Source organism: Camelus dromedarius, chromosome 16 (assembly GCF_036321535.1).
Source record: "Camelus dromedarius isolate mCamDro1 chromosome 16, mCamDro1.pat, whole genome shotgun sequence".
Lineage (NCBI taxonomy): Eukaryota > Metazoa > Chordata > Mammalia > Artiodactyla > Camelidae > Camelus > Camelus dromedarius.
This window is the reverse complement of record NC_087451.1, coordinates 52704408-52732322: the sequence shown is the minus strand read 5'-3', so window position 1 is coordinate 52732322 and position 27915 is coordinate 52704408. Positions and strand designations below refer to the sequence as shown.

Genomic DNA, 27915 nt, shown 5'->3' with positions numbered 1-27915 from the left:
AGGGAACAGCTGCCCTGAGGACCTATGGCCTCAGAGAAGACCCAGAGGAGGAATCTGGGGCCAGGGCCCCTGAGATCCCACGGAGATGGAGCAGGGGAAGTGGGGTGGCTGGGGCAGAAGAAACTGATGGGAAGAGGAAGATCTTTCTTCTCTTGGCATCCTCATTCCTCACCTCCTGGATCTTGACTTTGACCCACCCCATGGCATTTGTCATCCCCAGGAGAACCTCCCACAAGTGTTTTGGGGAGTGGGGGTGGCTAGTAGCACAGAACAGGGCCTAGGAGGGACTGACTGCAGGGCTCCAGAGGTGGGCGCTTCCACTAACTGTTATAAGCCCTGTCCCCTACATAAGACTCCAATCAGAGCTTCTCGGGCTAGCCAGGGTTGGTGCAGGTGCCTGAGCAGGGCTCTTCAGACTGAGATAGCCCCCAGTTTGCTTGGGAACAGGTTTAGGTAGTAAGAGGGAAGCTTGACTTGGGAGTCTTTTGCCTGGAATTAGAGGCCCCACCCCCAAGGCCTCGGGCCAGGCTGGGGTGGATTCCCTGAATTATTTGCTGCCCCTGGCCTCAGTCCCCCTGCCACTGGGTGTGTGTGTGTGTGTGTATGTGCGAGCTAGACTGTGCCCCTCACTGCCCTCTGTACTTCCCCTCACCAGGCACTTACCATACAAGTGGCTGGTCATCTTCTGGCTCCCTGTTAGCTCACAGGGTCTGCCTAGGTCACCTTGATATCCCCAGGATCTAACACAGAGCAGAGGCTCTACAAATGTTTGTTGGATGGAAAAAAAGTCCAGCTCCTTCTTGGGTCTTCCTTCTCCTCCCCCACCCACTCCCTCCTTCCACTAGGTGAGCTGGGGCCATTCCACCCCAAGGAGCACACTTCTCCCAGGGGAGACCCTCACTGGCTCAGTGGGCATGTCCTCTCCCCAGGTGAGCGCTGAAGGTGGGCACAGGGGGCTGTGAAGTGCCAGCTCCCTCCGGAACTGGGCCGGGAGAGAATGTGCTGTGAGGATCACTCACACTTTGGTCATTACCAGTATCAGCATCTTCCGGTTTCACACGGGAGTGTTTGAACATGTGGACGTTATTAGAACATTCCAGAGCTAGAACCAGATAGCTAGTTAGTGGCAGAAGCAACACTAGGATCCAGTGGCTCTAGTTCAGTGCTGGAAGAGTCAGATGGGGGAGAAGAGAAAGCCAAGCAGTCACTCCCAGCCTGGGAAGTCACGAAACCGAACATACCTCACAGCCAGGGCCCAGCTTTCTGTTCAAACTTTAATCCCTGGTAGCTCATGATATGGGGGGATGGTAAGGGCTTGGGGGGCTGCCAGTCGGATTGGTTATAAATATGAGCAGTTGCTTTGGACAGACAGCTGTGAGGAGGGGAATTGCTGGACCCACCCCCACCTATTTGGGGTGTCTCTATGTACACTTATCCACAGAGCCTGTTTGTCCCCATTCTCCCCAAGGTGCTACCCTACTGATGCACCCTCCCCTCCCCTCCCTCACAGTGTGGGCATGTGGATTTGTTACATATTAGGAATGGGTTTAGATTCAATACTCATTGAACTAGATGGATAATTGGATCCATTTTCTATTCAAAGTGGATAGACATGGGACAAGAGGGCTCTTTTAGGAAGAAAGCAAAAATTACCCATAGATCCACAAAACTCCACATTTTCAGTATCCCATTTACCTCCTAGGATGGTGAGTAAGTGTATCAGTTACAGGGGTAATGGGCTGACCTCCAGGAAAAATCAGTGGGTAGGTCTTGATGGTGGTCAACTTGAAGACTCTGGACATGTCCATTGCAATTCTGCGTTCACTCACCAGTGGGGTTGGGCAAGGCCCAAGGCACACAAAGAGAAAAACCCTCAGTGTTTTCTGCTGGCTTGACCCCAGCCTGTCGTGGGACTGCAGTCCTCTCAAGGAAGGGGTGGCTAGACTAGGGATGCTGGAAACAGTCTGGACTCCAGCCAATAATTCTGTCTCCAGAGCCTTTGACCCGCTGGAGGGAAGGTGTCTAGTCCTTGGTCTAGGATTGGGGGTGGGGCAAAGTTTAAGGCTGTTTGGGTTAAGAGGCATGGAGGAGAGAACTCCACCCAGTACTTTTTCTTCTCAAGCTCCTCATCCTCCTGAGGGAACCCATCTGGAACTGGTTTCCTCAGGCCCAGAAGGGGTACAGTTGGGCTGGGTCCTGCCTGGGCTTTGCAGGACGGCTGGGGACCTGACCTGTCCTTTCCTGGACTCACATCATCTGAGGTGGAGCCAGGACATCTGGGGAATGATGCTGATACCAGCCTCCAAAGCTGTTGCCGTAGCCACCGGTGGGCAGGGCCCCTGCCTTGGGTAGATCCCAGAGGGATGGAAGGGGTGGGGAGCAGGGAGACAGGGAGGGGGACCTCCCAGAGAAGTCCCCTTCCTGTCCCCCTGAGTTCTGCTTCAGGAGCTTCTTGTACTTGGAGCGTTTGTTCTGAAACCAGATCTTTACCTATGGGGAGGAAAAGGGGACAGAATGGAAGGTCAGGAGGAGTGTTTGTGTGGAAGGGTATGACTCAGGGAAAGGGATCCAGCAGGAGGAAGTTGTCCCGGGAAAAGGGCAGAGGTTGGGAACACCTGCTCCAGTCCTCCATAGCCCCTAAGTTCCTACCTCTGATTTAGTATCCAGTTCTCTGGGTACCTCCTCTATCCACTGAATCAACCCTCTACCTACCCACCTTACACCTTTTAACACATTCCCCCAATTTACTGGGGGCCAGCTATGAACACCCACCCTGAGAACTGTGAAAATAGGGCTAGGGGACTCATCAGTCATTCACACCTGGGAGTGAGTTTCCAGAGAACACACACGAGGAAGGTTAGCGGGCAGAAAGGATGGGACTGGCCCCACCTGTGTCTGGGTGAGGCCGAGCTGCGCAGCCAGCTGGGCCCTCTCGGGCAGCGCCAGGTACTGCGTGTGCTGGAAACGCTGGTTCAGGTGCTGCAGCTGTAGACTCGAGTAGATGGTCCTCGGCTTGCGGAGCTTCTTGATCGGGGCCTGTGGGCGCCGCTCCGAGGGCTCCGGGGACAGCGGCGGCTTCTCCGATTCTGGGGGCAGCACGAGACGGTGTGTGCACCGTTGAGAGGGGAGGACGCGCCAGCTCAAGGGCTCTTTTGCATCTCGTTTGCATTTTGGCCAAGGGTTAGCAAAAACTCAGGCGCGGGGCTCAGCCCTTCACTATCTTCCGCTCCACCCTCCTCCTTTCAAGCCCCGCGTCCACTGTGAGCAGTTCTTGCCCTCGGGGCGCTCCCACTCTTAACGGTCCTGTGACCCTGGGAGGACAGCAAAGGCCAGAGCGAGGGTAGGGGCGGTGCCCGCGGCGGGGGGCCAGAGTTCAGCCCCGTGCGGTGGCGCCAGCTTGGGGCGGGGCGGGGCAGAAGGGCTGGGACGAGGGCTGGGCTGAGAGGCCTGTAGAGGATGGGGGAAGGGCGTTCCACGCGAAGGGAACTCCAAAGCACAGTTCAGAGGCCCGAGACAGTGTCTGCGTGGCAGCCTCCTTGCTGCCAGTAGTGAGGTGTTCGGAGGGGCCCGGCTGAGTGGGCCTTGAACGCCAGGATGAGCACCCCTCCCAGTATCAGTGGGTGGAAAGTGCCCCAGGGTTTGCCATCGCCTCCCCTATTGTAAGGGCCCCCCTCTCCTGAGGCACACCTTCCAAGACCCGCTGGCTAGAGAAGTCGGCTTCCTGGGGCCCTAGAAGCCCGGTGGGGGCAGGGCAGCCTCCTCCTCCGCCCGGCCGCACTCACAGAGGAGTTCCCAGCTGGCAGGGAAGGTGACCCGGGTTCGGGGATTGCGCAGCGCCGGCCCTCCGGGCGGCTCCTGGATCGCGCGGCGATGCCGCTGCGGGGATCTGGCTACCTCCTGCGTCCGGGCCCAGCCTCTCGAGGAATCTCAGCGGGGGAACGGCCCGGCCGTAGGATGGGGGAGGGAGAGGGGTTCCCTCTTCCGATCCTAGCGGCCCCAACCTGCGCCACTCAGCGGAGACACCTTGGGACTATTCCGTGCAGATGTCAGGGCTGGGGTAGACAGAGCGATCGAGATGCCAGTGGGCTTCGGGCAAGATTCGTCTCATTCCTCGCGGGCCTGCCAGCCGACCTCAGCTGACTGAACGCTCGGCTCGGGTGCCTAGATGCGGTGGGGGTCCGCCTGCGTCCCCCACTCCACCCCCAACCCCGCCTTCTTCCATGGGTCGGGCTCACCCCTCAAGTCAGGTTCTCCGCCCTCCGCCGACCGCACTGACCCGTAGCATTCACCTCCCCCGCATCCCTCACCCGTGGCCCCGGGCCCTGCGGGCTTCTCTGATCCACCCCTGCCGACCCCCACCTCAGCCAATTCCCAGAAAAACTGTTGGGTTTCCGCTGCCGCCCGCGCCTGTCGGGCCTCCCCTGCTTCGACCCTACTGCTCGCCGCCCCGGGCCGCCGCCGAGCAACTACCCGCGCCTTTCTGGCTGCGTGGACTGAGCAAGTCGCAGAGAGCCAGGGAGCCTGCCCTGGCTACTGAACTCTCAAAGCCCTCCGCGCCCTAACTCTCCCAGCGGACCCCTTTCTAAGTTGCTTTCCCGACAGCTGCTTTTCTCCACACCAGTTGCAGCAAGTCATGACTGGATCTGCCCAGGTCGCGATTCTAGAGCCGAAGGGCGTCCCTTGAGGCGGCTCCACGCCTGCCTGCTCATCTGGGTGGTAGCACGCAGCTCACTTGGAGCCAAACCTCTCCCTGAGGCCGGGGTGGACATAGAGTGGGGGCAAAAGGAAGACCCCTGAGCCCTCTCTCACATCCCATCATTTAATGTAGAGTGAGCCAAACCCATTAGTTTCAGCAGAAAATTGCTACAGTCTAGTCTAAGGACGTGTAGTTTTCGCTGGATCGGGGAAAATTCTGTAAAGGAAAGAAACCCTCCACTATCTGATCCTTAGACCAAGAAAAGGAAAGGCAAGAGTGTATAAGACAGGACTGAAAATACCAATCCCAATTGCAGCAATTCTCTTGGATAACCTTGTCCTTAAGAGAATAAGGAATACCACTCCACTAAACAGATACACAGGCACACACTAATGTATCACATTAGCATATATTGAAGAGAAGAGGCCAAGGGATTCGTTTTTTAGAAACTAGATCATTTGTAGTTCTCCTCCCCTCCCCCTAACTGCTCCTCCTCCAGCAACAGACCCAGCAGGGGAAAGAGGCAGCCCCAGTTCTGGCACAAAAGGCAGTTAACTTTTGGGGGCTTTGAGGAAGTTCCCTAAACTCCTATTCTCTGGCCCCAGGCAGTGCAAGTCAACTTGCAAGGGCCTACCCTGGAAAACAGGCTATATTCTCGACCTATGCATACCTTTTCTTTGGACCTCAGTTTGCTCATCTGTACATCAAGAAAGTTGAGCTCCCAGAACTCTAGGGTCACTTCTGGCTCTGACGTTTATGAACTCATATGTCTCAGCAGAGCAACAAGGGAAAAGAGGCGGACATCTTGTCCTGGGCTGACTCCAGCTAAGTTGTCCAGTGAATGTGCATCCTTGGAGGAAATTGTGCCAAAAACAATTGTCGGGGCAATTAGCTGGGGGCTGGGAGTGCAGGGGAATTGAGGTCTAAGCTCAAGCCAGTATAGATGGGTCTATGTATAGTGTTGCATGGGTACTGTTCCTTCAAGGCCCAGGTCCAGGAAGGCACAGCTCCCTGGCTTCTTTGAGGCCTTCCAGTGAGTGCTTTCTCAGGAGCTCAGAGTTGCTCCAGGCAGTGGAACTGGGCCCTAACCTACCCCAAAGGTAAGGGGTGGAGATGACAGGAATGGCCAGTTCCTTTGGCTGGAAGGCTGAGATCCACAATGAGAGAATGCCTGACCCACCTGTGGCTACATTCTTAGAACAATGGGTAGTAGGGTTTTAGCCCCAGTTTCTACCAGGTCAGTTTTCCGATTTGGTCTGACACATCCGACCCGCTGATGAGAAGGGGAGGTGCCCCCGAATAAACCCCCACATCTGCCCTCCGCTGTGACCTAATTTCTAGTTATCAGGCTTTTTGGCTTGAGCACTGCTTTCTGAGACAAGAACACGGAGAGGGGAGACATGGAGAAGGGAAGGAGTGCACGATGGAACGAATCCTCTGGAAGGGGCTAGGCACCTACACCCACATCTGGATTGTTTCAGTTTTCCGTTACAAGTTGGTACACAACTCCTGCTGCTCCAGGGGGTTGGGTAGGGAGCCCTGCCGCCCGGCTTCACACAACTGCAAATCGAAACCAGGTCGGTCTTGAAAGGAGACTTAGATCAACTCGCCCCCGCCCCTCCTTCCCCTCTCCCGCCCCATCCCTTCGCCCTCCCCCCACCCCCAGATCCCGTGGAATCTGAGTAAGGTCTGAATCTCGCCAGCTGCGCCCAACCAGGGGAGGGCGAAGTTTAGGGGCTCACTGGATCAGGACCCCAGAGCTGGGAAGAACCGCTGCGGCCCGACTTACCTGCCTCCCGCTCTTGCTGAGACGGCAGAGACTGCGCCGCGGGTAGCTGGTAGGGCAGGTAGGAGTCTCCGGGGGTCGCTGGCCCGGTGTAGGGATAGGGCAGGAGGTGGCCATATGGCCTGGAATAGGGCAAATCGGGGGCGGCTGCGGTTGTGGGGGACAGGCCGAGCTGGTAGGCAGCCACTACCGATGGGACGGGGGCGATGTCCGGGAAGACGACTTTGGAGGCGTCTGGGCCAGAGAGGGGGCAGGGCAAAGAGGTCATTGCGGCCGGAGCCGAGGCCGAAGGGCCTAGGCCATGGCCCCGCACGGAGTCTGCTCTCTCAGCCAACTCTCTTTTCCGAGCCTCGGGCGTTGGGGCCGGATGAGCCCCCCAACCCAGCCTCCCCCACACTTATCCGGGAGAAAGTGTCTTTCTGAGCCTCTTCTAGCAGAGAGCGCGCGCCTGGGAAAGGGGTTCCGGGGGGTGCCCCCCATGGCTTTTCCCCTCCCCCCTAAATCCATGCCCCCCCAATTCGTTCTTGGGTTCGGTTCCCGGGACCCGACGGGGGTCCCCGCCCACTTGGACGCCGCGGATTGGTTACCATACGCGGTGACCTCACGGAGGCCTGCGGCCGGGGCCCGCCCCCTCAGGGCAGCCTGGGGTAGGGAAATTCAGAACTGGGAGATGGGAGGAGAGCGGTGCGCACGCTCCAGGCCCATCCATCTCGGGTTCCGCTTCTTGAGGGGTGCCGGGGTTGCAAGGAGATTAGGGCAATCTGGCCGAAAAGCGAGGGAGTTGACGTGGCCTCGATGCCCCAGTGGCAAGGGGAGAAGCGCGGTGGCGGAGGCGCTGCGGCTGCAGGGACGCAGGGAACCTGCAGGCGCGCTCTCCGATTCTCAGGGATCCGCCCCGCGGCTGTGATCCCGCCGCCACGGACTTTCAGTCCGTGAGTCGAGACCAGCCCGGCAGCTTATTCAGCGCACCGGAATGCGTCGCAGGCAGTTTGTTGGTAAACAGACGCCAGGGCAAAGGAGGTACCGCCCGGAGCCCAGCCTGCCCCGCACGCGCGCGGCGCGCACGCCCCAGCGGGGCGTCCTCGGCCTGGCATGCGGCGACCGCAGCGACTGCACCTCACCGCCCCCCGTCCTGGCTTCCGCTTCCGGCAGGGGCCCGGGTTTGGTTGCGACACCACAGCTTCTGCAGGCCCCCGAGGCCTCCGGAGGGATCCGGCGTCTGGGCTTCTGCCCGTGCGGCGCCCCGCCTTTCCTGGCGCCGCATGAGGCTGAAGCCCAGCACGAAGCCGGACAAAATCCGGGGGTGGGAGGCAAGTCCAATATGATGGCTCCTCGGAGGGCGCAGGAAATACAGCAAGCCAGGCTCAGTGGCCACACCTTCCAGTCTTTGTGCAGGGCCTGCTTCTAAACATTAGTACCCAAGACCTTGATGCACAGGTATATATATACCACATATACCACTCTTTATGGCGACAGGTACACAAATACATAGAGACTCCATTCAAATACAGCATATACCAACACACAGGTGTCTACACCGATGATCACATTAACATCCTTCCATGAACAGAGGTTCATTTATGGATCTACAAATACAGAATATGGGCTGTGATGTACACACATTTAGACACCCAAAGATGAATAGAAATACCCCTGAATAAAAGCACTAGAGTTGTCTCTTACACAGGCCCGCAACTATACAAGTCAAATTGTCAGCGTATACTCTTGAAAATACAGAAAACCCAAGCATATAAACATTTGTGTACTTGTACCCACCCTATGAGAGACACCAGTCCACACATATCTAAGCTGCTTTATATTAGGGGAGGGACAAACCTACAAGTTCTTACAGATTCCCTAGCATGTCTATATACACACCTTCTCTCACTTGAGTGTGTGGACAATTCATGTTTGTATACACATGTGTTCTCATTATCAGGGTGCAGAGTGAAGGCAGCAGTCTTAAAATGGGAGGGGGTGAGTAGGAGAGGACAAAGATCAGAGAAAGAGGGAAGCTTAGAAGAGTAAGAGAAGGCACTAGGGGGTGGCCAGGAGAGACAGAAAGTTTGATTGGGGTGTGCAGTCAGGTGCCCTGAAGGGAGGAAGAGCAAGTTGGCTTCAAATTGGACTCCCTCATAGAGATGAATTTTTCCAAGAAAACACTCCTCTGGCACCTGGCTCTGAGTTCTCCAGCCTGAAGCCTTGGAGCTTCAGTAGAAGGGGCTTTGCGGGGGACCCCCCCTCCTCTGAATAGTTGGAAACCCACTCCCCTGTCATCCAACAGGATATGCACTGTTTGCTTAGTTGAGAAATGCTGTTTCCACATGGGACCACCTTTCCCCCTTTCTTACCCAACTCCAGCCATGCCACCACCTCCTTAGCTGGAGCTAAGAACTTTCAAGGACATATCCTTCCAGACCTTCCTCCCTGTCACACAACAGTACTGTGGTGGGTTCCAAGGACGACATCTCTGCATGCACCAAAGGAAGAGGATGCCCTTCGGGGTGGAGTGGGCTGTCAGGGAAGGTTTCACAAAGGAGGTGCTTTTGAGGTGGAACTTCCTCCCAAGGCCAAGTACCCAGAATCCTTTCCAAGCTAGACCTAGCAAGAAAGGGCAGGGGTGGCTTTACCAGCAGACCCCTGTAACTGTTGACTTTGGGCATCCTCCAAAGGCAGGAGACCCATAGTGAGAGCCTCTTCTAAGTTCTCATGGGGTCCCCGCTGACCTCATGCAGGATCCTCACCTCCATGCAGCAGAAGGAAACATCCTGCAGCCCTTTAGACTTCATGAAACACTCATAACATCCAAGCCCTCTGATCTTTGCTGAAAACCTATGAAGTAGGTACTGTTATTATCCCCAGTTTACAAACAAGGAAACCTCTCCCTCCATCGTCACCTCCCTCTTCAGGGCTCTCTCTCTCCCCACATCCTGGAGAGTGTAGAGCTGGGGCACCTTGCTGGGAAACTTCATGGTCTCCTCAGATGCAGACTCCCCAGGGAGGGTTCGCCTCTGACAGTTGCCACATCTCACCAACCTCGGAGCCTGGGGAGAGAGGAAAGGTGGAAGGGATAGGCATGGGGTTTAGGAAGGGCTGTAAACCTATGTTTGATCAGAAGTGGGAGACTGCTGGCCTGAGAAGTCTGAGGCCTGGGTTCCCATCCCAGCTCAGCCGTGAACTGGCTGGCTGTGATAACCTGAATCAGCCATTTCCAGTCTCTGAGACTCATTTTATCTAGCAAAATGAGGGAGCTACGCTTAAGACCTCCAAGCTGTTGTCATTTAATTTAGAACGACTTAAAAAAAAATCCCCAAAAGTAATAAAACCAAAATGGAGGAGGAGGAGGAGTTGGAGGAGGGGAGGAAGTAAGGTAAGTAGGCAAAATCAAGGGACTCTCTCCTGTCATTACCAATACGACAGCCTTCTGCTTGTCACAAAAGCCAGAGTGACTCTCCCAGTTCTTTCTCACTCAGGTCCTCTCCCTTAGCGGAAGGGGCCCACTTGGAGAACACATGTCAGGGCCTGGGAGCCGCCAGCGGGGTCCCAAGTTGGGGACACGGAGTCGCCAAGGTCTCGGGAATCAACCGTGGCGCGGTGAGTGGACATGAAAGATCCGCGCGGTGCACGGCGGTTTGCACGCTCTTTGCAGTTGCCTTGCTAACACAGTCCCACCGGATCCCGTAAGGATGCTTGGCGCAGAATCAGCGCCCTCAGAGGTGGGAAGTATGCTTCACTCGAAGACACCCGGAGTTCGGACTCTCCCTTGAAATCGGGAACTCCCTCCGAACGAGTGCCCCTTCCCGACTCCAGACACGTGGTGGGTACAGGGCTCACTGCACAGTCCCTGGGCTCGTAGGGGGCGGACAGCGCGCTCCTAAGCAAAGGAGGGTGGGCGTCTGCGACGGAAGCCGGGCGCTGGGGTCTGCAACCAGCTGCAGGCTCTCCACACAGCACCTCTATGGTTCTGCCCTGGGGAGCAGTTTTCACCGTGACCCCGGTCCAAGGTCCTTGGCGGCCATTGCGGGATTATCCGCTCCGTTTCTCTTCTATCCCACCCACGGTTCCTAAACGAAATTTTAGTTTAGTTTCATCTGCTCTCTGTGGAATTTAAGTCCGATTTGGCAGGGCTTTCGTAGTAACTCGGTTTGGGGAAACTTTGTAAATTATTCTGTTTGGTGGAGGTGGGGGGAGGTGAAGAATCCTCACTCCTTTGGGCCGGGAGAGCCGTGGTAAAAGCCCCCCACCTTCGGCGAGGCCGGGGAAGGGGCAGTCTGTAGAGGTCCACGTGCTCTGCCACACGCACACTGGGATTTGACTTTTCCTGAAATGTGGATGGATTATTGCTGCTTTTCTTCTTTGTGATGAAGCAGTGAATGGGCGATGGCGCAGGTGGCGCGGCGGGCTGGTTCCTGAGGTCACTGCCAGCCCCGCCGCGCTCCGGATGAGCTCACCTCCACGCTCCCACAGAGAGCTTTCGCTGTGACTGGCGTTCCCGCCTCATATTCCAGATCACCTGGGAGAAGTTCCCGGGGCGGGGAAGGGGGAGACCTTGAGGTCAGCACCTCCTCGAGATCTGGGCACTGCTCGGCAGGCGGGCTCCCCACGAGGTTCTCCGGTGTGCTCGGTGCTCAGCCACTCTCCCCGCGTCTTTGCTTTATTTCCAAAGTTCACCTCTAGTCTGGGAAAAGTCTTCTATTTGGGCTTGACTGGGACGTTTAAAGTACACACATATATGAGGTCACCAAACACTTTAAAAACAAAACAAAACTACGAACCACTCTTGGACCAAGTAATCCCCACCCCATCGCCCCCTAAAAAGAAAACAGTTAATAAAAAAATTGGGGCGGATTTGAATATGCCTTGGAGGCCCCGCCCTGCGCAGTGAAGGAGCCACGCGGCTGGCCTTGGTCCCGGCCCCGCGCGGGAGCTGGAAACCGGCCGGGTAGGGGGCGCGGGAGTTCTGGACTGGCTTTCCAGCGCTGGACCCGGTGGGCGGACAGACCGCAGGACGGCGCGCCGGGTGCCCTCGGGGAGCACCGAGAGCCGGCAGGAGGCCGAGAGGACAACCCGGCTGCAACGAATTCGCGCGCTCCGAACGAAGGCAGCTCGGCCGGGTGCTCCAAACCTTTCCGGACCCTAGCCCAGAACCTCGGGCGTTCCGCCGACATCTCCATCTCCCGGCCCTGGGGGGAAGCCGCTGGTAGAACGTAGCTGGAGTGGGAATGGCCGTCCAGGGAGCACAAACGGGAAGAAGCGGGTGTGCGCACCAGCACACACAGACACACACTCCTATAACCCAACAGCCGCGTTACACACTCCGTGGGCTACCACGCCACACCCTCAGCACACACACACAACCACACAGGTACACGCACGTTACTGTGTGGTTACTGGTTTCATTTTCTGACTCCCGGACCAGCCCCTTTTGAGATCCTGAATGTTTTTCTTTCACAAGAAAACGGTAGTTCTAGTCCCTGCATCCTAGTCTGGGCCGCGGGGTCGGGGAGAAGGAGAATAGCTTTACCTCTGCTAGGCCGGGCCTGGGAAAATGAGGGGAATGTTGCCTTGGGGAGGCTAGCGGGACCAACACGCGGGCGCACTCCCAAATGGGAGAAATAATCACAAGTACAACCTGCACCCCTCCTGCAACCAAACCCGGCAGCCTTTCCCCATGTGTACCACCGCGTGGGGCTCCGGGGCATCAGGTCTGGAGTAGGGGGAGGGTGGACAAGGAGGGAGAGTGAGAGACAGCTCAGTCCCTCCCCTGCTCTTCCCTTCTCTTCCAAACCCTCCCCCACCAGGCTCAGCTAAGGGGGGCTGGGGGCGCAAAGGCGAGAGGAGGGGCCCTTGAGCGCTTGAGTCTGTTTAAAGAGAGGGAGGTGGCTCGTGCAGCTCCTCCTACCCATCTACCCTCCGTCCTCAATCACCCCCATTAATTACCACTGGAAAAGGATCAAACACAAGAAGTTCATCAACTGCTGCCTGGAAAAGGCTGGAAGACACGGAAGTGGGCAGAGATGGGGGAAGGTTTGTACTTACGGGATGGGGTGGGGGCTGCGCCTCCGAGGGGAGCTGAACTGAGCTGAGTTACCCTTTCAGTCTTCTCAGACCAGTTTGCCCCTCCCCTCCCCTGAAGACCCTTCTCAGCTTGTGCACCCAACCCGCAGCAGTTCTGGCTCTACCTAGGGTGAGGGGCGGCTCCCAAACTCTGGGGGAAACAAGCCCTCCCCAGCCCAAATTCTGGATGTGGAAAGTGCCCCAGAACTAATGGGGAGGGGGAAACTCAGTCCCATCTCCTAACCACCAGCCAACCTAATAGGGGACTGGCTGCCTCAGTCGCTATGCACAGGAGAGAGGTGGGGGAAGGGAGGGTAGTGGTTCCTTGGCTGTGGGATGCACAGGGGGATCCAGGTGGAGGCACTGTTCCTTAAAATACATCTAAGGAACCCTCTGGAACCTTTGGAGGATAAGATGAACTTCAGGTAATCTGAGGCCTTGTGTCTTGTGTAATGCAATAGTGATAATAATTGCTAACACTTATTAAGTGTTTTCTGTGTTCCAGGCACTGTGCTAAGCCTTTCCATGCATCATTTCATTTATCACATAAATTCTATGAGGTAAGTATTCATATTACCCCCACTTTACAGATGAGGAAATGGAAGCACAAAAAGTTTGAGTAACTTGTCCACAAGTTAGAATTGGAACCCAGGTCAGCTTGTCCTCTTAACTACCAAGGGGTTGTCTTACCTGAAGAAACACCACTCAGCAAGGGCAAGAGGAAGGGCTGAGGAAGAGGGGACCCCAGGAGATGAATGCACCAAGGTGGTCAGAGAAATAATACCGATAATGGCCAATATTTATTGTGGGCTTATATGCTATGTTTCACATGCATTTGCTCCTTGAAATCTTCAAGTAACCCTTCAAGGGAGTTCTATTATTATCCCCCATTTTACAGATGAGGAGACTGAGACACAGAAAAGGTGTGAGTAGGGTCTACACACACTTGGTTGGAAGGCAAGGAAGTGGGGAAATTGAGACTGAGCCAGGAGATTCCATACTGTGGAAGACCTCCAATGCCAACCAGGAACTTAGAATGGGGCTGTGGGAAGTGGGGACAACCAGGATGTGATCTGAAGGGCTTCCTTGTAGCAGCTTGTGTTCAAAGTAGGCTGAGAAGGGAAGAGTCAGGTGGCAGAGAGCCCAGTTAGGAGGCTGTTGCAAATAAGTTATGTGTGAAGTGAGAGGGAAAGGACCCAGTGGGTAGGTGGCAGAGGTGATGGGAAGGAGGGGAAGTGTGAGAAGGGTGGCTCTAAGACAAACTTTACTGGGCCTAGTGACTGTACTGGAAGACGAGAGAGGCAAGAATGACTGTAAATTTCCAGGCCTGGGCAACCAGAGGAGCCTGGGGAAGAAGCCATGTGTTTGGCTTTTTCAAAGATTCAGGCATTTGATGGGTGGATAGACCATGGACCAAGATTCTTGGTTCGGGTGCTCCAACAGGCAGCCAGTCACTCTGGTTTCCCTTCATGCCCCTGCACAGGTGTATTTCCCCGGGCCCTGCCAGGGTGCGCGGGTAAAACTTACATATATGCAGATGTATGCAAATGAGAATAACCCAGCCTGGGCCCTGAGCCAAGAGCCAGAGGAGGCCGAGGGCCGCCCTAGCCCTGACTCACCATCTGACATGCCGCCTGGAATGCCACCTCCCCAGCTGGGCTTCCTCCAACTTGGGGAACTTGCTCCTGGAATCACCCTAAGCTCAGGCCCAGAAAATCACAAGCCAAGAAGATTGGAGGTGCTGAGGTTGGGGACTTCCTAAATCAGAGTAAGGCTTTATTCTGAGCCCTCCTTGCCAAATGGCAGTGGGAGGGGAGAAAGAGGACCAACACCTGAGTAATATGACCTTCACACACAGGAGTCCCTAAAGCAGTTTCACATCTATAACTGCTCTGGGGCCTCATAGTAACTTGTGAAGTAGGTGGTTTATTAGCCCCATTTTACAGATGAAGACACTGAGGCCATGGTGTGAAGTGCTTTGCCAGGGAAAACCTGGCTAGTGTGTACAGAGCTGGATTTCCAATCCAGGCCTCTGACTCAGTGCTCTTTGTGCTGCTCTGTGGTTTGGTGCTGAGGGAAAGGGAAGTTAATTCTGGAGTCTGAGGCTTCAGTTTGGGGAACTGCTGACCCTTAGGTATCCAGACAGTCATGGGAAAGACACCTCTAAATCCTCTTGGTCCTCAAGAACTTCTCGTTAACAAACTAACTCCTTAGTAAGTTCTTGTCTCTAGACCTGAGGTCACACCCCTCCTATCCAGCTGGACCACGCACCCTCCTTCCAGGTCCTTCAAAATTTGCTGCAATCCAGTACCCTCTTTTAAGCACTTAGTAGGCACAGTTCTGGATAGGGTGCTGTGGGAGGTCAGCCTAGGTCCCATCCAATAGTGAATTTTTCAATTTCTGTGTATTAAACCTGTGGAAAAAAAATACAAAGGAGAGTGAATTAAAATAAAATACACACATGCACACAGAGTTAAGGACTATTTATAAACTAGGTACCCAGGCAAGAAGTAAGACTCTGCCAGCTCCCCAGGAACCCCACTGAGCGGTCCTTCTGGGCTGTAATCCTTTCCGCCACCTAGGTATTCCAGATTTTATGTTAATCACTTCCCTGCTTTTCCTTAGTTTCATCACGTGTATCTACTTACTTTCACCTGTTTATGAACTTACATGAATGGAATCGTATTGTACATACAATTTTTGCTTCCCTCCCTTGACGGTTCACAGATTCTAAGATATCCTCCTGACTCCCCCATACTGTAGCCACCCCTCTGGGGGCACTGTCCCTCTCAGATGCTCTCGGATGGGTTTGCTGCTTGAGGGCAGGGATGGGGTCTTTCACCGCAGGGAACACAGTATCCAGCACAGGGCTGGTCATGAGATAAATGCTTGGGATCCAGGCACTGAATGAATAGGTGAGGGTGAGTGAAATGGTGCACCTCTGTTTACACTTTTGAGAAATCCTGGGGCAGGGATGATATAGGAAGCCATAGGGTGACATTTAGGAGGCAGGTTCCTGCCAAAGTGTCCCTCGTCCCTCCCTGCATTCCCGCTGCTCCTCAGAGGTGAGAGGCTATAACAGCAGCATCTCCCTAGATCCTGGCCCTTTCCATGGCGCAGCCAGGAGAGCAAACCAGTTTGGGAGCCAGGCAAATCTGAGTTCTAATCCTATCTCCACACCTTATTGACTTGGGCAAATGCTACTTCCCTGTGCCTCAGTTTCTTCACCTGTACAATGGACATAATAATAAGCCCACCCTCACAGTGTTGTGAAGTAAATTACTCTGGTGCATAATAGTTGTTTCATATAAGTTACCTCCTCTTCCTCTTTCTGTTGGTTCCTTTAGCTCACTCACAGGAGATGTGCTTGTCCCCATCACTTAATCTCCCCAGAGGGTACCAGAGCCAACCTGATTATAAAGCTTTTGTTCCTAGAGGACTTGGTGATGGCTGGAGGCATCACTCCCAGGACAGAAAGCTCCTGCAGAGCAGAGACCCTGTCTTCCTCAGCTCCTTGTCCTCATGGAATCTGGTACTGTGTCCTGCGCATCTAGGTGCTTAGGACAATCTTCATTCTCCAGCGAATCCTGGAGCCACCCTCAGCTCCTCCTAAGTACAGGGACACGTGTGAGGGTCTGCCCCTCAGTGGCATGTGGAATACTTTCCCACCGAGGGTCTCAGCTAATCCTCACCACCTGGTCAAGTGGGGCAAGTCTTCCTGTCCCCATTTCACAGATGAAGAAATCGATGCTCTGAATAGCACAGGGCCTTGCCCAGCATTGCACAACCTGTATATGGAAGAGCTGGGATTGAAACCCTTGCCTCCTGACATTGAGGTTCTCTGGATTTTTCCAGAGCAGAGTAGACAGAAGTCAAGCCTTAGAGAGAATTAAGGCAACCAGCCTTATGGAAAGCAGGCAGTGTGACGTGAGAATTGTCTGCAAAAGTGTGGAGGGCTTCGGACTGATTCTGTGTGATTTTTGAGGCCAGCAAGTTGGAGGAATGTATATTTAGGTTTAATATAAGGAAGACACTTTTAATCATTAGAGTTTTCCAAAGGAGGCACATTCTCCACTGTCTTAGGCACCAATTCCTTTTGCCTGTATGGAGTGATTATTTCACATCCTCTGTTGGAATCAGGCACTCTGGAGGGACAGGTTCATCTCTTTGAGCTTTGCCTCTTCCAACTTGCATGTGTACAGTCCGTCCTCAGTAAGTATTTGAGAGTCCTGTGGTTGGAGGCATTGGGGAGAAGTTGGAGGGTGCTCTAAGGTGTGGCTGAGAGCCTGGGCTCCGGAATAGATGGCAGTAGGTTTGAATCCAGTTCTGCTGCTTGGAGAGATGGCTTAGAATTTCTGAGCCTCATTTCTCTCAACTGTAAAATGGGGTTAATAATATCTACCATTAAAACTGTAAGGAGCAAGTGACATCCTGTAAAGTGACTAGCAGAGTGCAGAGCACATGGAAAGCTAATAATGCAGGGTTTTGATGATGTGTATACTTGAGGGGCTGCATCACAGGCTAGAGAAATGGGGCAGGTGCCCACTTATGTCCCTCTGATTCTGACAGCATATGATTCTGTCCTAGAAGCATCAGGAAAGGAGCTGAGTAGAAACCAGGAAGCAAATTGACTTAACGGAAGAAACTGGGTTCAAAATAAAAAGAACCCCCATTTGAAGTCCCCAGGAACTGTCCCATGGGCTTTTCTTACCTTGCACTGCCTGCCTGCTCCTCTTCTTAGGCAAGCCCCCCCCACCCCCCAGGCCTCAGGTTGGGACCTGATTCCTAGAGAATCTGGGCATCGTTATCCCTGGAAAAGGTACCAAGAGTCCCCAAACCACCCAAACCACCCTGGAAGCCTATTCTCAGCCAAGAACCGCGTCCCGAAGTTCTGATTTCGTTGCCACCTGCCCTAACCACAAGCTCTTCACTGGCCCAAGCCTCTAAACAAGCTTGATGATGTGGCCACCTCCTGGAGGGTGGTGGTGACTCCTGCATGCTGGGAACCCCGGGCGAGGTGGGGGCCTCAGCAGCCTCTGGAGTAGCCCTCGGCCTCCAGCACTTAGAGCTGGAAGGCGCCTCAGAGGTCCCCAGAACCAGTGGGTGTCAAATTCTGGGATCAAGAAGGTCTGGACTGGACCTGGAAATCTTCATATTATTAAAAATAATCTCCCTCCCCCATTGCCCACCATGAGAAGCTGATTTGGCCCAACTCCCTTGCCCTCATGTTACACACAGAGAGGCTGAGCACAAGCGGGGACGTGACTGGCCCAAGATGACATCCTAGAGCTGGATGAAAGCCTGGCCCTCTGGACCCCAGTCCAGGGTGTTTTCCAACCCAGCTGCCTGTCAAAGCTCACTCCCCCAGAGAAGGGGAGGGGAAGATCACGCAGAAGTCTGTCCTGAGTCTATCCCACATGCTGCCTTCAGTGATTGTATCAATTACACAATCCTAATTGGAAATGGCCACCAAAATAAATGAGATTGAAGAGTCTTGGACATGCTGGGGGCCTCCCCAAGGCCAAGGCATGGGAGCAAGGATCACGCAGGCAAGTAGTTGGAAATAGCCATTACACTGGTGGAAAATTTTGGTCTGATTTACAATAACCTCTCTATTCACCAGCCCCCAGCACAGCACTTGGCACACAGGGCTGAATGGCGGCGTGTTGAATAAATGGATGATGCTTAATGCTGATTGGACTCAATCATCTCCAAGGCTACATGCCCCTCCCCTTAGTGGCAAGGGGTGTGGAGGCTCAGCAAAGCCTGGAGAATGAAAACAGTTGGGGCTCAGAACAGAGGATGGCCAGGGAGGTGCAGCCGAGAGGAGGGAGGGGGTTAAGCTGGCAGCAGTGAGTCAGACGCTCCCATTCCCACCCAAGGGGCCACCCCCCATAGAGTCTCAGCCCTAGAGGGTCCATGACCAGGATGGGTCTCCATGATGGTGTCTGCAATGTGGGGATGTTGCCTTTGTGACTGTCGGCATGTGACTAGTGTGTAACCGAGACTGCGTGTGTGTGACTCTTTGTGGCTTGGGCGTGGCTCAACGCATTGTGTGGGAGCTGTGTGGTTGTGGGCCACATGTGACCGTAGTGCGGCTGTGTTTGTGAGACTCTGTGTGTAGAAATGGGCATTGCCTGTGCAATGTTGCATGTGCCTCTCGGAGACTGGTTCTGGGAGCGCACGCGGCTGCGGGGCTGGATATGCGTCTCTGGGAGGAGACAGCTGTCGTGGACGTATGCGACTGTGTGGGGCTTTGTGATGTTGTGAGTGTGCCTCCCAGTCTGGCTGTGTGATTGTGCACGTCTATGCAATCGATCGCCTGGTGGGTTACGTGCCCTCAACAGTGTGTCACTGTGTGTCCCTCAGGGACTCAGTTGTGTCACTCACTGCGTGACTGTGACTCTGTGAAACAGCATGCCCCTCAAACCACCTTCCTTGGGTGGCTTTGATGTGGTTGAGTTTCTAGGGGCCATAAGGAAGCCTGCCTCACTCTTGAGGACTTCAAAAGATGGCTTCCTTTCTGCCCAGCTGGGGAAAAACCCATTTCCCCCTCACCCTTACCCTCTCCTCCCGCCTGGAGGAGAAGCCTGTTTGTTTTCCTATTTTTACTGCTTAGGATGAGTTCATGGCCGCAAACTGACTCACCACTCTTTCCAAGAGACTTGGGGAAGGAAATAGGGGTTGCTTGGTTGGGGCCTCTGCCCACTAGCTTGGGGATTTTCAGAGCAGGCCAAGGAGGACATCTGGGTTCATTGTGGGCTGTGTGAGCACCTCAAGCCATTCACCATCCCCAAGTCTGGAAGGTCAAGGAGTCTTCTTTAGTGGTCATGGTCTTGTCCCCAGACTCCTACCCCAAATGAGAGACCTCTTTCTTTATCTGAAAGTTCTGCCCTCCCTTTGACAAGGTCAACTGAAGAGTAAGTCGGCGCTTTGGAGAGGCCTGTGACATCTCCCCTGTCCCTGTCACTGCAGGTGATCCATGCCTGGTCCAGTTCTAGCAGCAGCAAGTATGTCTCTGCTCAGCAACATTGTTTGGGCGCCCCCTATGGGCAGAGGCTGCCCAGGCTGAAAGAGGCGGAGCCAGAGGCCTGCACAGTTTGATGGGAGAGACACAGTTGCTGTCCAGGGAGCCCCCAGTCTTTTGTGAGAAATCAGAACCCCCCCAATACACAGGATTAAAACTGTTACTCATTGGGCTAAGAGGAGAGTCCTGTTATCAGTTTGAGGCAGAATTAGAGAGGTCTTCTGAAAGGGGCTGCGGGGACTTGGTGCAGGCTGGGAGGGAGAGCGCATCCTGGAGGCTGGACAACTGGGAGGACCTGGGAACAAACACAGGAGTTGAGGAGAGGTGGGAAGACTGGAGGGGCATAATCCTCATGCGAGGTGATGAGGGAGGGCTTGGACTGGACCCTGTCCACGTGGCAGAGGAGCTCTGTCTAAAGAGAGAATCTGTGGATAGGAAGTCCCCTCTGGTGTCTACCTGGAGTCCCTCCAGCTGTCTACCTGGAGTCCCTCCAGCTGTAGCCAGCATACAGCCACCCAAGTCTGGTTGCCCAGGAGGGAGCTCTGAGGCTGGGCCCTTGCCCCTTTCCCCTGCCGTAGCCCAGGGAGCCAGCACCCTAACCATAGCCCCAGCCATCTTGCCCAGCCTGCAGGCCGTCCTGCTCCGACAGCCCTGAAGGTGCCCCTGTCAGGATCTTCCCAGCCAGTGGCTGAAGCCATGCAAACTTACCTCCATTCCTTCCCTCCAGGTCTGCTGCCTTGGAGGCTCCTTCTAGCTTCTGTGACTGGCTAACTCATCAGAACCTATCCCTCTACTATCTGACCCTGGCCTGAAACTCCCCCACTTCAAATTTAGGGGTGTTTGGGCCACCCTCTTGGAGAAATTGAGAAGAGTTTCAGACTCGGGATTCAGGAGATTGGGCTTTGGGGGACTCACGGCACAAGGCATTTAGCCTCAGTTTCTCCATCTGCAAAATGGGGCTAGTGGCACCTACCCTGCCGGGTTCCCAGGGTGGGTGGGGAAGGCACCAGTGAGCTCATGGGCGTGAAGGCCCTGGTGAGCCGTAAATAGTCCAATGCTCGTGGGAGGGAGGGAGGGAAGATGTGTTATTCCAGCTGGGCCTGGCTGCCTGCATGGAGGGCATGGCCTGTGGGGAGCTGGGGACTCTGAGTATCTATTGCCAAGTACTGGAAACTAGAGAATTCAAGACCAGAACTCTAGTGAGAGCTGGGGCTAGGGAAGGCTCAGCAGAGGCCATATCAAGGGCAAGTGCTAAGGTGACAGCAGTAGGGACTGTGATATGACAGCTTTGGGCAAGTCCCTTGAACAAGTGACTCTGGAGAAACTGCTTTGGGAAGACGGGTGAGAAACCTGAGGTCACCAGTGACATCACTCTCAAGCCTCCCTGACATCCCTGCCTCTGCAAGGAGGGGGCCAAGATGCCATCTTCTCTGCCCCTCTGTCCCTAAGAAGCTCTGGGGACAGGAGGCTGAGTACATTAGCTAGCAGGGACTCAAGGGATTAGCTGTGGCTTTTTATGATAAGGGAAATTCTGGAGCCGCAACCAGTTTTTCAGGAGGGTCTTGCTGTATCTTTCTCTAGTCTGTCAGAGAGATGTTTCAGAACTTCCTCTTCCAAAAGCAAACCAGGACCTTGCCCCATGTACCCTCGCCTCCTCAGGCCATCTGCCTACTCTCTGTACGGACTCACCTCGGTCTTCCCTCTCCCAGCCTTTGAACGGGCTGTGCACCCCCACCCCCAAAAATGTCCTCCCCCAGAACACACCCTCCTCAGCCTCAGATCAAGTCCTGCCCCTGCCAATTTCTAGCCAGGTGACCCGGGTCAAGTCACCAAACCACTTTGAACCACAGTCTTCTCACCTGTAAAATGGGCTAAGTAGCAGGATTGTGGAGGAGACAGAGAATGGTCCCAGCAGGAGTGGTTCGAAGGGACTTCCTAGAGAAGGAGGCCTTGCAGGACAAGCAGACAGAGCGGGCAAGAAAGACGGTGTAAACAGAGGGCATAGGAGAAGAATGACCCTGTTGTGCTCACTGGGGATACAGGAGAAAAGAGAGTGTGGGAAATCTTGGGAGTGAAGACTGAATCAAGGTCAGGCCAGAAGCTGGAAATCCTTAAGAGCCAAGTAGAGGACCTTAGATCAGACATAGTAGGAAATAGGGAGCCGCAGCAGAGGGTCCTCAATCAAGAGAGTCAGGCTGGAAGGGAAGGGGTGGGCTTCCCATTTATTAAGCATCAACTGTATTCCAGATTTTTGCTAGATATTTATTATCTGTTTTCCTTCTTAATCACCAAGCAACCTGGTGAAATATACATTATCTCCATTTTATAGATGGTGAAACTGAGACTTGGGAGAAGTCACTTCCCCAAGGTCATAGGATTAAGAAAGAAGTAAGACAACTGAAATCTGCCTAACTCCAGAGTTCATGCACTTGCCAGCTAAACCCAGTTTCCCCCAAAGAGGATGGGGGTCAGAAGTGGGCAGGATCCTTCTTCCCCTCCCCGCCCCCACCAAGGCTTTGGTGGCATTTGTTTCAGAGGCTGGGAGCATTTCGGGGCCAGTGGAGATGAACCTGCCTCAGCAGGTTGGTTAGAACCTGGAAGCTGCTTATGGGATGCAGACAACATGGGGCCTTTGGTCTCTGGTCACCACATAGAGAGGAGTCTGAAGGGCCTGGCGTGAGTGAGAGGGAGCAGTTGGAGGTGACTCTGGGCTTCTGAGTCTGCCTGCCCGGGAGGAGCGGGAGGTTGTTGACAGAACTGGGAAAGCCAGGACAAGTTCAGGAAGGATGAGGAGTCCGGTTTGGAACCCGCTGAGCCTGACGCATTGGGCCGAGCAGAGACAGCTCCAGCTTTGGAAACCCAGGCTCAGAGCTCAGTGGAGAGGCCTGACCTTGGGGATTTTACAAGCACTCTTTTCTATCCCCTCCAGACTGGGGATGCCCAGGGAATGGGGACTGTGGTGCATTCTTCCTTGGTCTCCCCGCTGGCACTCAGAGTCGGGTCTGGGGGGCAATCTAGGAAGGTGGTAACTGGCAACCCCCACCCCTTACCATGTCCCCTCCTTCCTCCCCTTTTTCCCTCAGCCTGTTGAGGCCTGGGAACCAAAGGACAGGCCTCCTCCCCTACAGTCCTACACATCCATGGTCCTTACTTGGACCGACCCCACCAGCACTTGGGTTATTTCAGTGTGTGTCTCTCCCCAGGTCATTCATTTTATTCAACAGATATCTCTTGAGCACCTACTATGCCAGGACTTGTGCTGGGCCTTAAGGACACAGTCATCCTCAGAGAGCTTACATTCTAGTGGGGGAGACAGACAATAACCAAGGCATTAGAGAAACTCATTTCAGCTAATGATCATGCTATGAGGAAGAATAAAGCTGAGTTGTGGAGACAGAGGGGACAGGGCTGCCACGAGATATGGGAACATAATTTTAGATCGGGTCATCCGGGAAGGCCTTTAGGAAGAGGTCTCTTGAGCTCTGAATGACAAAAATAAGGAAAGATGTAGGGAAGAGCATTATAGTTGGAAGGACCAGTGCAAAGGCCCTGAGGCCGGGGTGGGAGGTAAAACTGAGGCAGGTGTTTCTGTGGGAGAAACGGCAAGAAGTCTCGTCAGCCTGGAGTGGAGTGAATGAGGGGAAAGGCAAAGATGGGACTCAAGAGGTGGGAAGGGTCCAGGTGGTGTAGGGCCTTGTAGAGTTTCCATATTGATTTGAATGAGATGAGAGGCCCTTGGAGGGTTTGAGGCAGAAGAAGGATATGCTCTGGTTGACATTTATAAAGATCCATGTGGCTGAGGGGGCGAGTGCTGAGATCACTCAGGGCCACTTCTCTCCCTTCCCTTCTAGAATCTCGATGCCCTGTCGCACCCAGACTCCTCTGCACATCTGGACACAGGTTCTAGGGTAATTTCCAGTGGTGCTGCCTTTATTTACTCCCTCATAATGATAAAGTTTCTGGGAGAGATTTGGGGAGACCCCAAGGGAGTGGCTACTGTGGAAGTAACGCCTTGTTTGCCCCTTGGGGTCTCTCTGTCCTCAGCCTGGTGCAGGGGTGCCTCTGTGTCAGGGGCTCTGTGAAGAGGATGGCTCCTGACCAGGGCCCTCACCGACACCTAGAAAGAAATCTCAGGTCTGGAGAAACTGAGTGGCGAGAGATGGAAGGGACATGGTAGGACAAGTGACCCAGCAGGTGACCTTTGTCCTCTGCTATCCCCTCAAATCCTGCTGGAGGCCCTGGCTGCCCAACCAGGGTTGGGGGTGGCCTCTTTCTGGGTTGAGCCTGCGGAATCTGGCGGCCTCCTGGGGCTGACCCTGGGACTGGACACTCAGCAGCATTGGGAAGGGACTGAGTCAGATCCGGAGAGCAGCACAGGGCGGCCCGGCTGAGGTCACGGTCTGGTGGCTGGAGGTGGCTTCCCAACCCGAGTCCTCCACCCCCAGCTGGTGTTTGTCCAGAGGGCCCTCCAACGTGTGCCAAGCGCCTTCTCAGCCTCAGGGTTAGCACTCCTGGGACACAAGATGCTCAGAGCCAAGACGAGGCCATGGCTGGGCTCCAATCTCTGCCTCACCATGGGTTGAAATTGACAGAGGCACGACCCTGCCCTAAGAAGCCCCTAGACTGAGGGGATACCAAAACCCACTTAAAGAACACAGAGATGGAGATTCCCAAGGAAGCGCTCCAACTGGATCAAGATGAGTGGAGGATGGTAAAGGGTTGCGGAGAGAAGCGCTGTGCGCTCGGAGCCTAGGCAGGCACCTTCCTGATGTGAGGGTGACAATGCCCGGTGCCCACATGGGTCAGCTCACTCCCGGTTCCTTCATCCAGAAGCTTGGCCCCTGACACCCTCATACCCACAGTACACCTGGCAGGGAGTTGTGCAAGGGTGAGGGAGCAAGGCGGCAGGCTGGCTGGGGAAGGGAGATTCCTGTCTCCCTCTGACTCCCCGAGGCCTGCCCTCCTGCAGCCTGGCCTGTGTGTGCAGCAAGCGCCCTCCTCCGCTGTTGTCGGCTGTCAGGCCTTCTGTCAGAGCTTGTTTGGCCTGAGGGTTCTCACCCCTGCGCCTCCTCCCCCTCACCTTCCTGCCCAAGAACAGCGGCCAGAGGCCTGAGGCAGCAGGAAAGCCAGGGGCTAGAGCTGGGCCAGGGCACGGCTGAGTCTCCAAGACGCTCTGTCAAGTGTCCCTGGACAGAGCCTCTCACTGGGAGGTTTCCAGCCTGATTTGGGCATCAGTGAGCCCCCAGCAGGTGAGGCAGGACTTAGCCCCAGACTTGGAGACATAGCAAGGTGGAATCTAGATTTAAGACCCTGAAAATCGGGAGAGTCCTGAGGACAGATGTGGATGAGTGGTTTTATAACAGTCCCGGCCACCTCCATGTGGCACTGCCTGCCTTGGGAGGGAGTGAGCTGCCCATCAGGGAGGCATTCAAGTAGAGGCTACAAAAGTTAATCATCCTCTCACTGAATGTTCACTGAGCACCTTCTGTAGGTGGCCCAATCCAGGGAGGAAGTGGGGAGGTGGGGGTTGAATCACATGGTAGTTTAAAGTCCCTTCCAGCTCAGAGATCTGAGACAGTGTCAATCTGGGCAGGGTTCTCAGAGGAGGCGGCAGACAAAAAAGAAATGGCTTCTAAGAGGGGCTGGCCTGAGGCTCTGGAGCCTGCGCAAGCCTGAGGCAAGCTGCTGCTAGACACTAGTCCCCGCCCCAGGGGGTGTAGGGGCTTAGGTCCTGGGGGTGCAGGGCGGGAAGGGGAGCCAGACAGCTTCTTAGAAAGTGGCAGGCAGGTGAGTGGGGCTCCCCAGTGATAATTAAGGAACAAAGGTGCCGAGGAGCAGGGAGCCTGCGCAGGCCTCTGGGGCAGGCAGGCTAATGGCAGCCTGGAGGAGAGGTAATAACAAGCGGAGAACCGAGCAGACAGCCCGGCGTCGCTACGCCCACAAGCCGCCCCCTCGCCCTCCTGCGCCAGAACAATAACTGAGCACCCAGCTGGGGGTGAAAACATATGGATAATACACAGGCGAGCGAGCTGTTCTGGGCAGGCGCTGCAATGAGGTGGCTGCGGGGTTGTGGCTCTGCAGGAAGAGAGGGCCTGGGGGAGGCAGAGGGTGGCCGGCGAGGTCAGGATGGGGGCAGGTATGGGAGTAGAGATGGTGGACATTGGCCTGGGGTGGGTGCCTGGGAGGAGATGCTCAAAGGGAGCCGTGTCCTCCACAGCTGTGTTCTGGTGATGCTTCTCTCCAGATGCTGGAGGTGGCCACCGAGGCAAGAGTGCTGGGCTCAGAGACAGGAAACCTGGGCTCTGGTTCTGTTTTGGATAGTGCTGTGACCCTCGGCACTGTTCTGGGATCCTGGGCTTCCTCACCTGTTGAAATGGAAGCAGTATGTACCACGCATGGTGGTAGAACAGTTCAGTGGGCTGGTGTGCCAGAAAGCCCCCGGCTCGTGCAGACCTTCAATATAGGTATCCCCAGACTGGATGGATATCAGACTCTCACCTGGAGCCACACACCAGGTTAGTCCTCTGCCCAAGTCTGTGTGAACAAAATTCACTCACAGAGCCTCACACAGTATTTGGACGTCCCTGATCCTTCCCCTCTCCCCCGACACCTGTGTGTCACACCTGTGGCAGCAGAATCCCTGAACTCTTCTTTTAATACACTCCAACAGGGGCATCCCCAAATAAAGCCCACAAAGCCACTTCAACACCAAGCCACTCTGCAGTGTGCATTCCTGCTCACCGTACAGAGCACTCATGATAACCAGTGTTAACTAGTAGAGACTCATGGTTGCCCAAGTGTGCGTGCACACCCACGTCTACTCCTGCACTTGCCTGAATCTTTGGAAACAGGGCTGAGAGACTGTCTAGGTCAGCCCCTGATTTAAGGCTAGACACCATTCAACACTCTCACAACAGACAGTTGTCTAGTCATGGGAGATTTCTGCTCACACACACATCACATACGTGTGTTCACATGCACACACACCCATTGCTGCGTTTGGCTAGTGCAGTAATTGGTCTCCTCCCCTCCACATCCCTCCTTATTCCAATCTGGTCTGGCATAGTGCTGTCCGACTCATCTTCCCAAGACTCAGCTTTCTCATGTCTCCCCATTGCTAAGACACCCTACCTGGCTCCCCATTGCCCTCTAAGATAAAGTCCAAGTGCTTTCACGCTACCATCCTCCCTCTTGTTCTTTAGTGGCTTCCCCAACTTCATAGGGCCCCAGTAATCTTAGAGGACATCAGAACTGTCCTCCGATCTAGTCCGTGAATCCCTTTCATAAGCTGTTGTCAAGCCTTCCTTCCTTTGAGGTTCCGGTGATGAAAACTCACTACCTTCAGAGCTAGCCCACTTCATTTCATTACAGACAAGCTGTGGTTATTTGCCTTAATCTAGTGAAGGCAATCCAGCCTGATTCAACTTCTGCTGCCTCCTGGAAATCTTCTGTAACCTCTTGCTCTGTGGTTCTCCCTCGAGCATTCCCTGCTTTCATGCTGGCTATTGTTTCATGCTTTCTCTTCTTTGCCAGGAGACTCGGAGCCTCTTGGGGACAGGGTGCTTGAAATATCACGGATGCTCAGTAATTGGGCAACCGCCCACATGCACATACATGTCCAGCTCAGCATGTGCCCAACGTGTGTGCAGGCCTGTCCCCCGGCATTCTGGGTACACACAGCACAGAAACTGCTGGTTCTAACACATGTGGGCATCAGAGATCATTTCCCACTGGCCTGAGACTCCAGATTCCCCAGTTCCATTCCATCTCCCGCCAGGGGAGTTGGCACAGTGGAAAGAGGGATCAAAGATCTCTTCTCTGCTCTCCTGGAGCCCCCAGATGGCCACAGCACCAATTAGATTTAAATTTTTTTTCTTTTCCATTATAGTTTATTGTAGGATATTGAGTATAGTTCCCTGTGCTATACAGTAGGACCTTGTTGTTTATCAATTTTACACATAGTAGTTTGTATCTGCTAATCCTAAACTCCTAATTTATCCCTCCCCACTCCCTTTCTCCTTTGGTAACCATAAGTTTGTTTTCTATATATGTGAGTCTCTTTCTATTTTGTAAATAAGTTCATTTGTGTCATATTTTGGATTTTACATATAAGTGCTATCATATGGTATTTGTCTTTTTCTTTCTTACTTCACTTAGTATGATAATATCTAGGTCCATTTATGTTGCTGCAAATGGAATTATTTCATTCCTTTTTATGGCTGAGTAGTATTCCATTGTGTATATATACCACATCATCTTTATCCATTCATCTGCCGATGGACGTTTAGATTATTTCTATGCATTGGCTGTTATAAATAGTGCGCCTATGAACATTCGGATGCATTATTC

The 27915-nt window shown here is 54.3% G+C and overlaps 1 protein-coding gene across 1 annotated transcript; it reads right to left on the bottom strand.

Moving 5' to 3' along the window:
* Positions 1 to 1896: 1896 nt before the first annotated feature.
* Positions 1897 to 6750, bottom strand: DLX4 (distal-less homeobox 4). Its single transcript, XM_010998590.3, has 3 exons — positions 6486 to 6750; positions 2890 to 3086; positions 1897 to 2490 (listed from the first exon to the last, which is right to left on the bottom strand). Exons 1-3 carry the CDS (start codon positions 6748 to 6750, stop codon positions 2248 to 2250), a joined length of 705 nt encoding a protein of 234 aa, XP_010996892.1. The 3' UTR covers positions 1897 to 2247.
* Positions 6751 to 27915: the final 21165 nt, after the last annotated feature.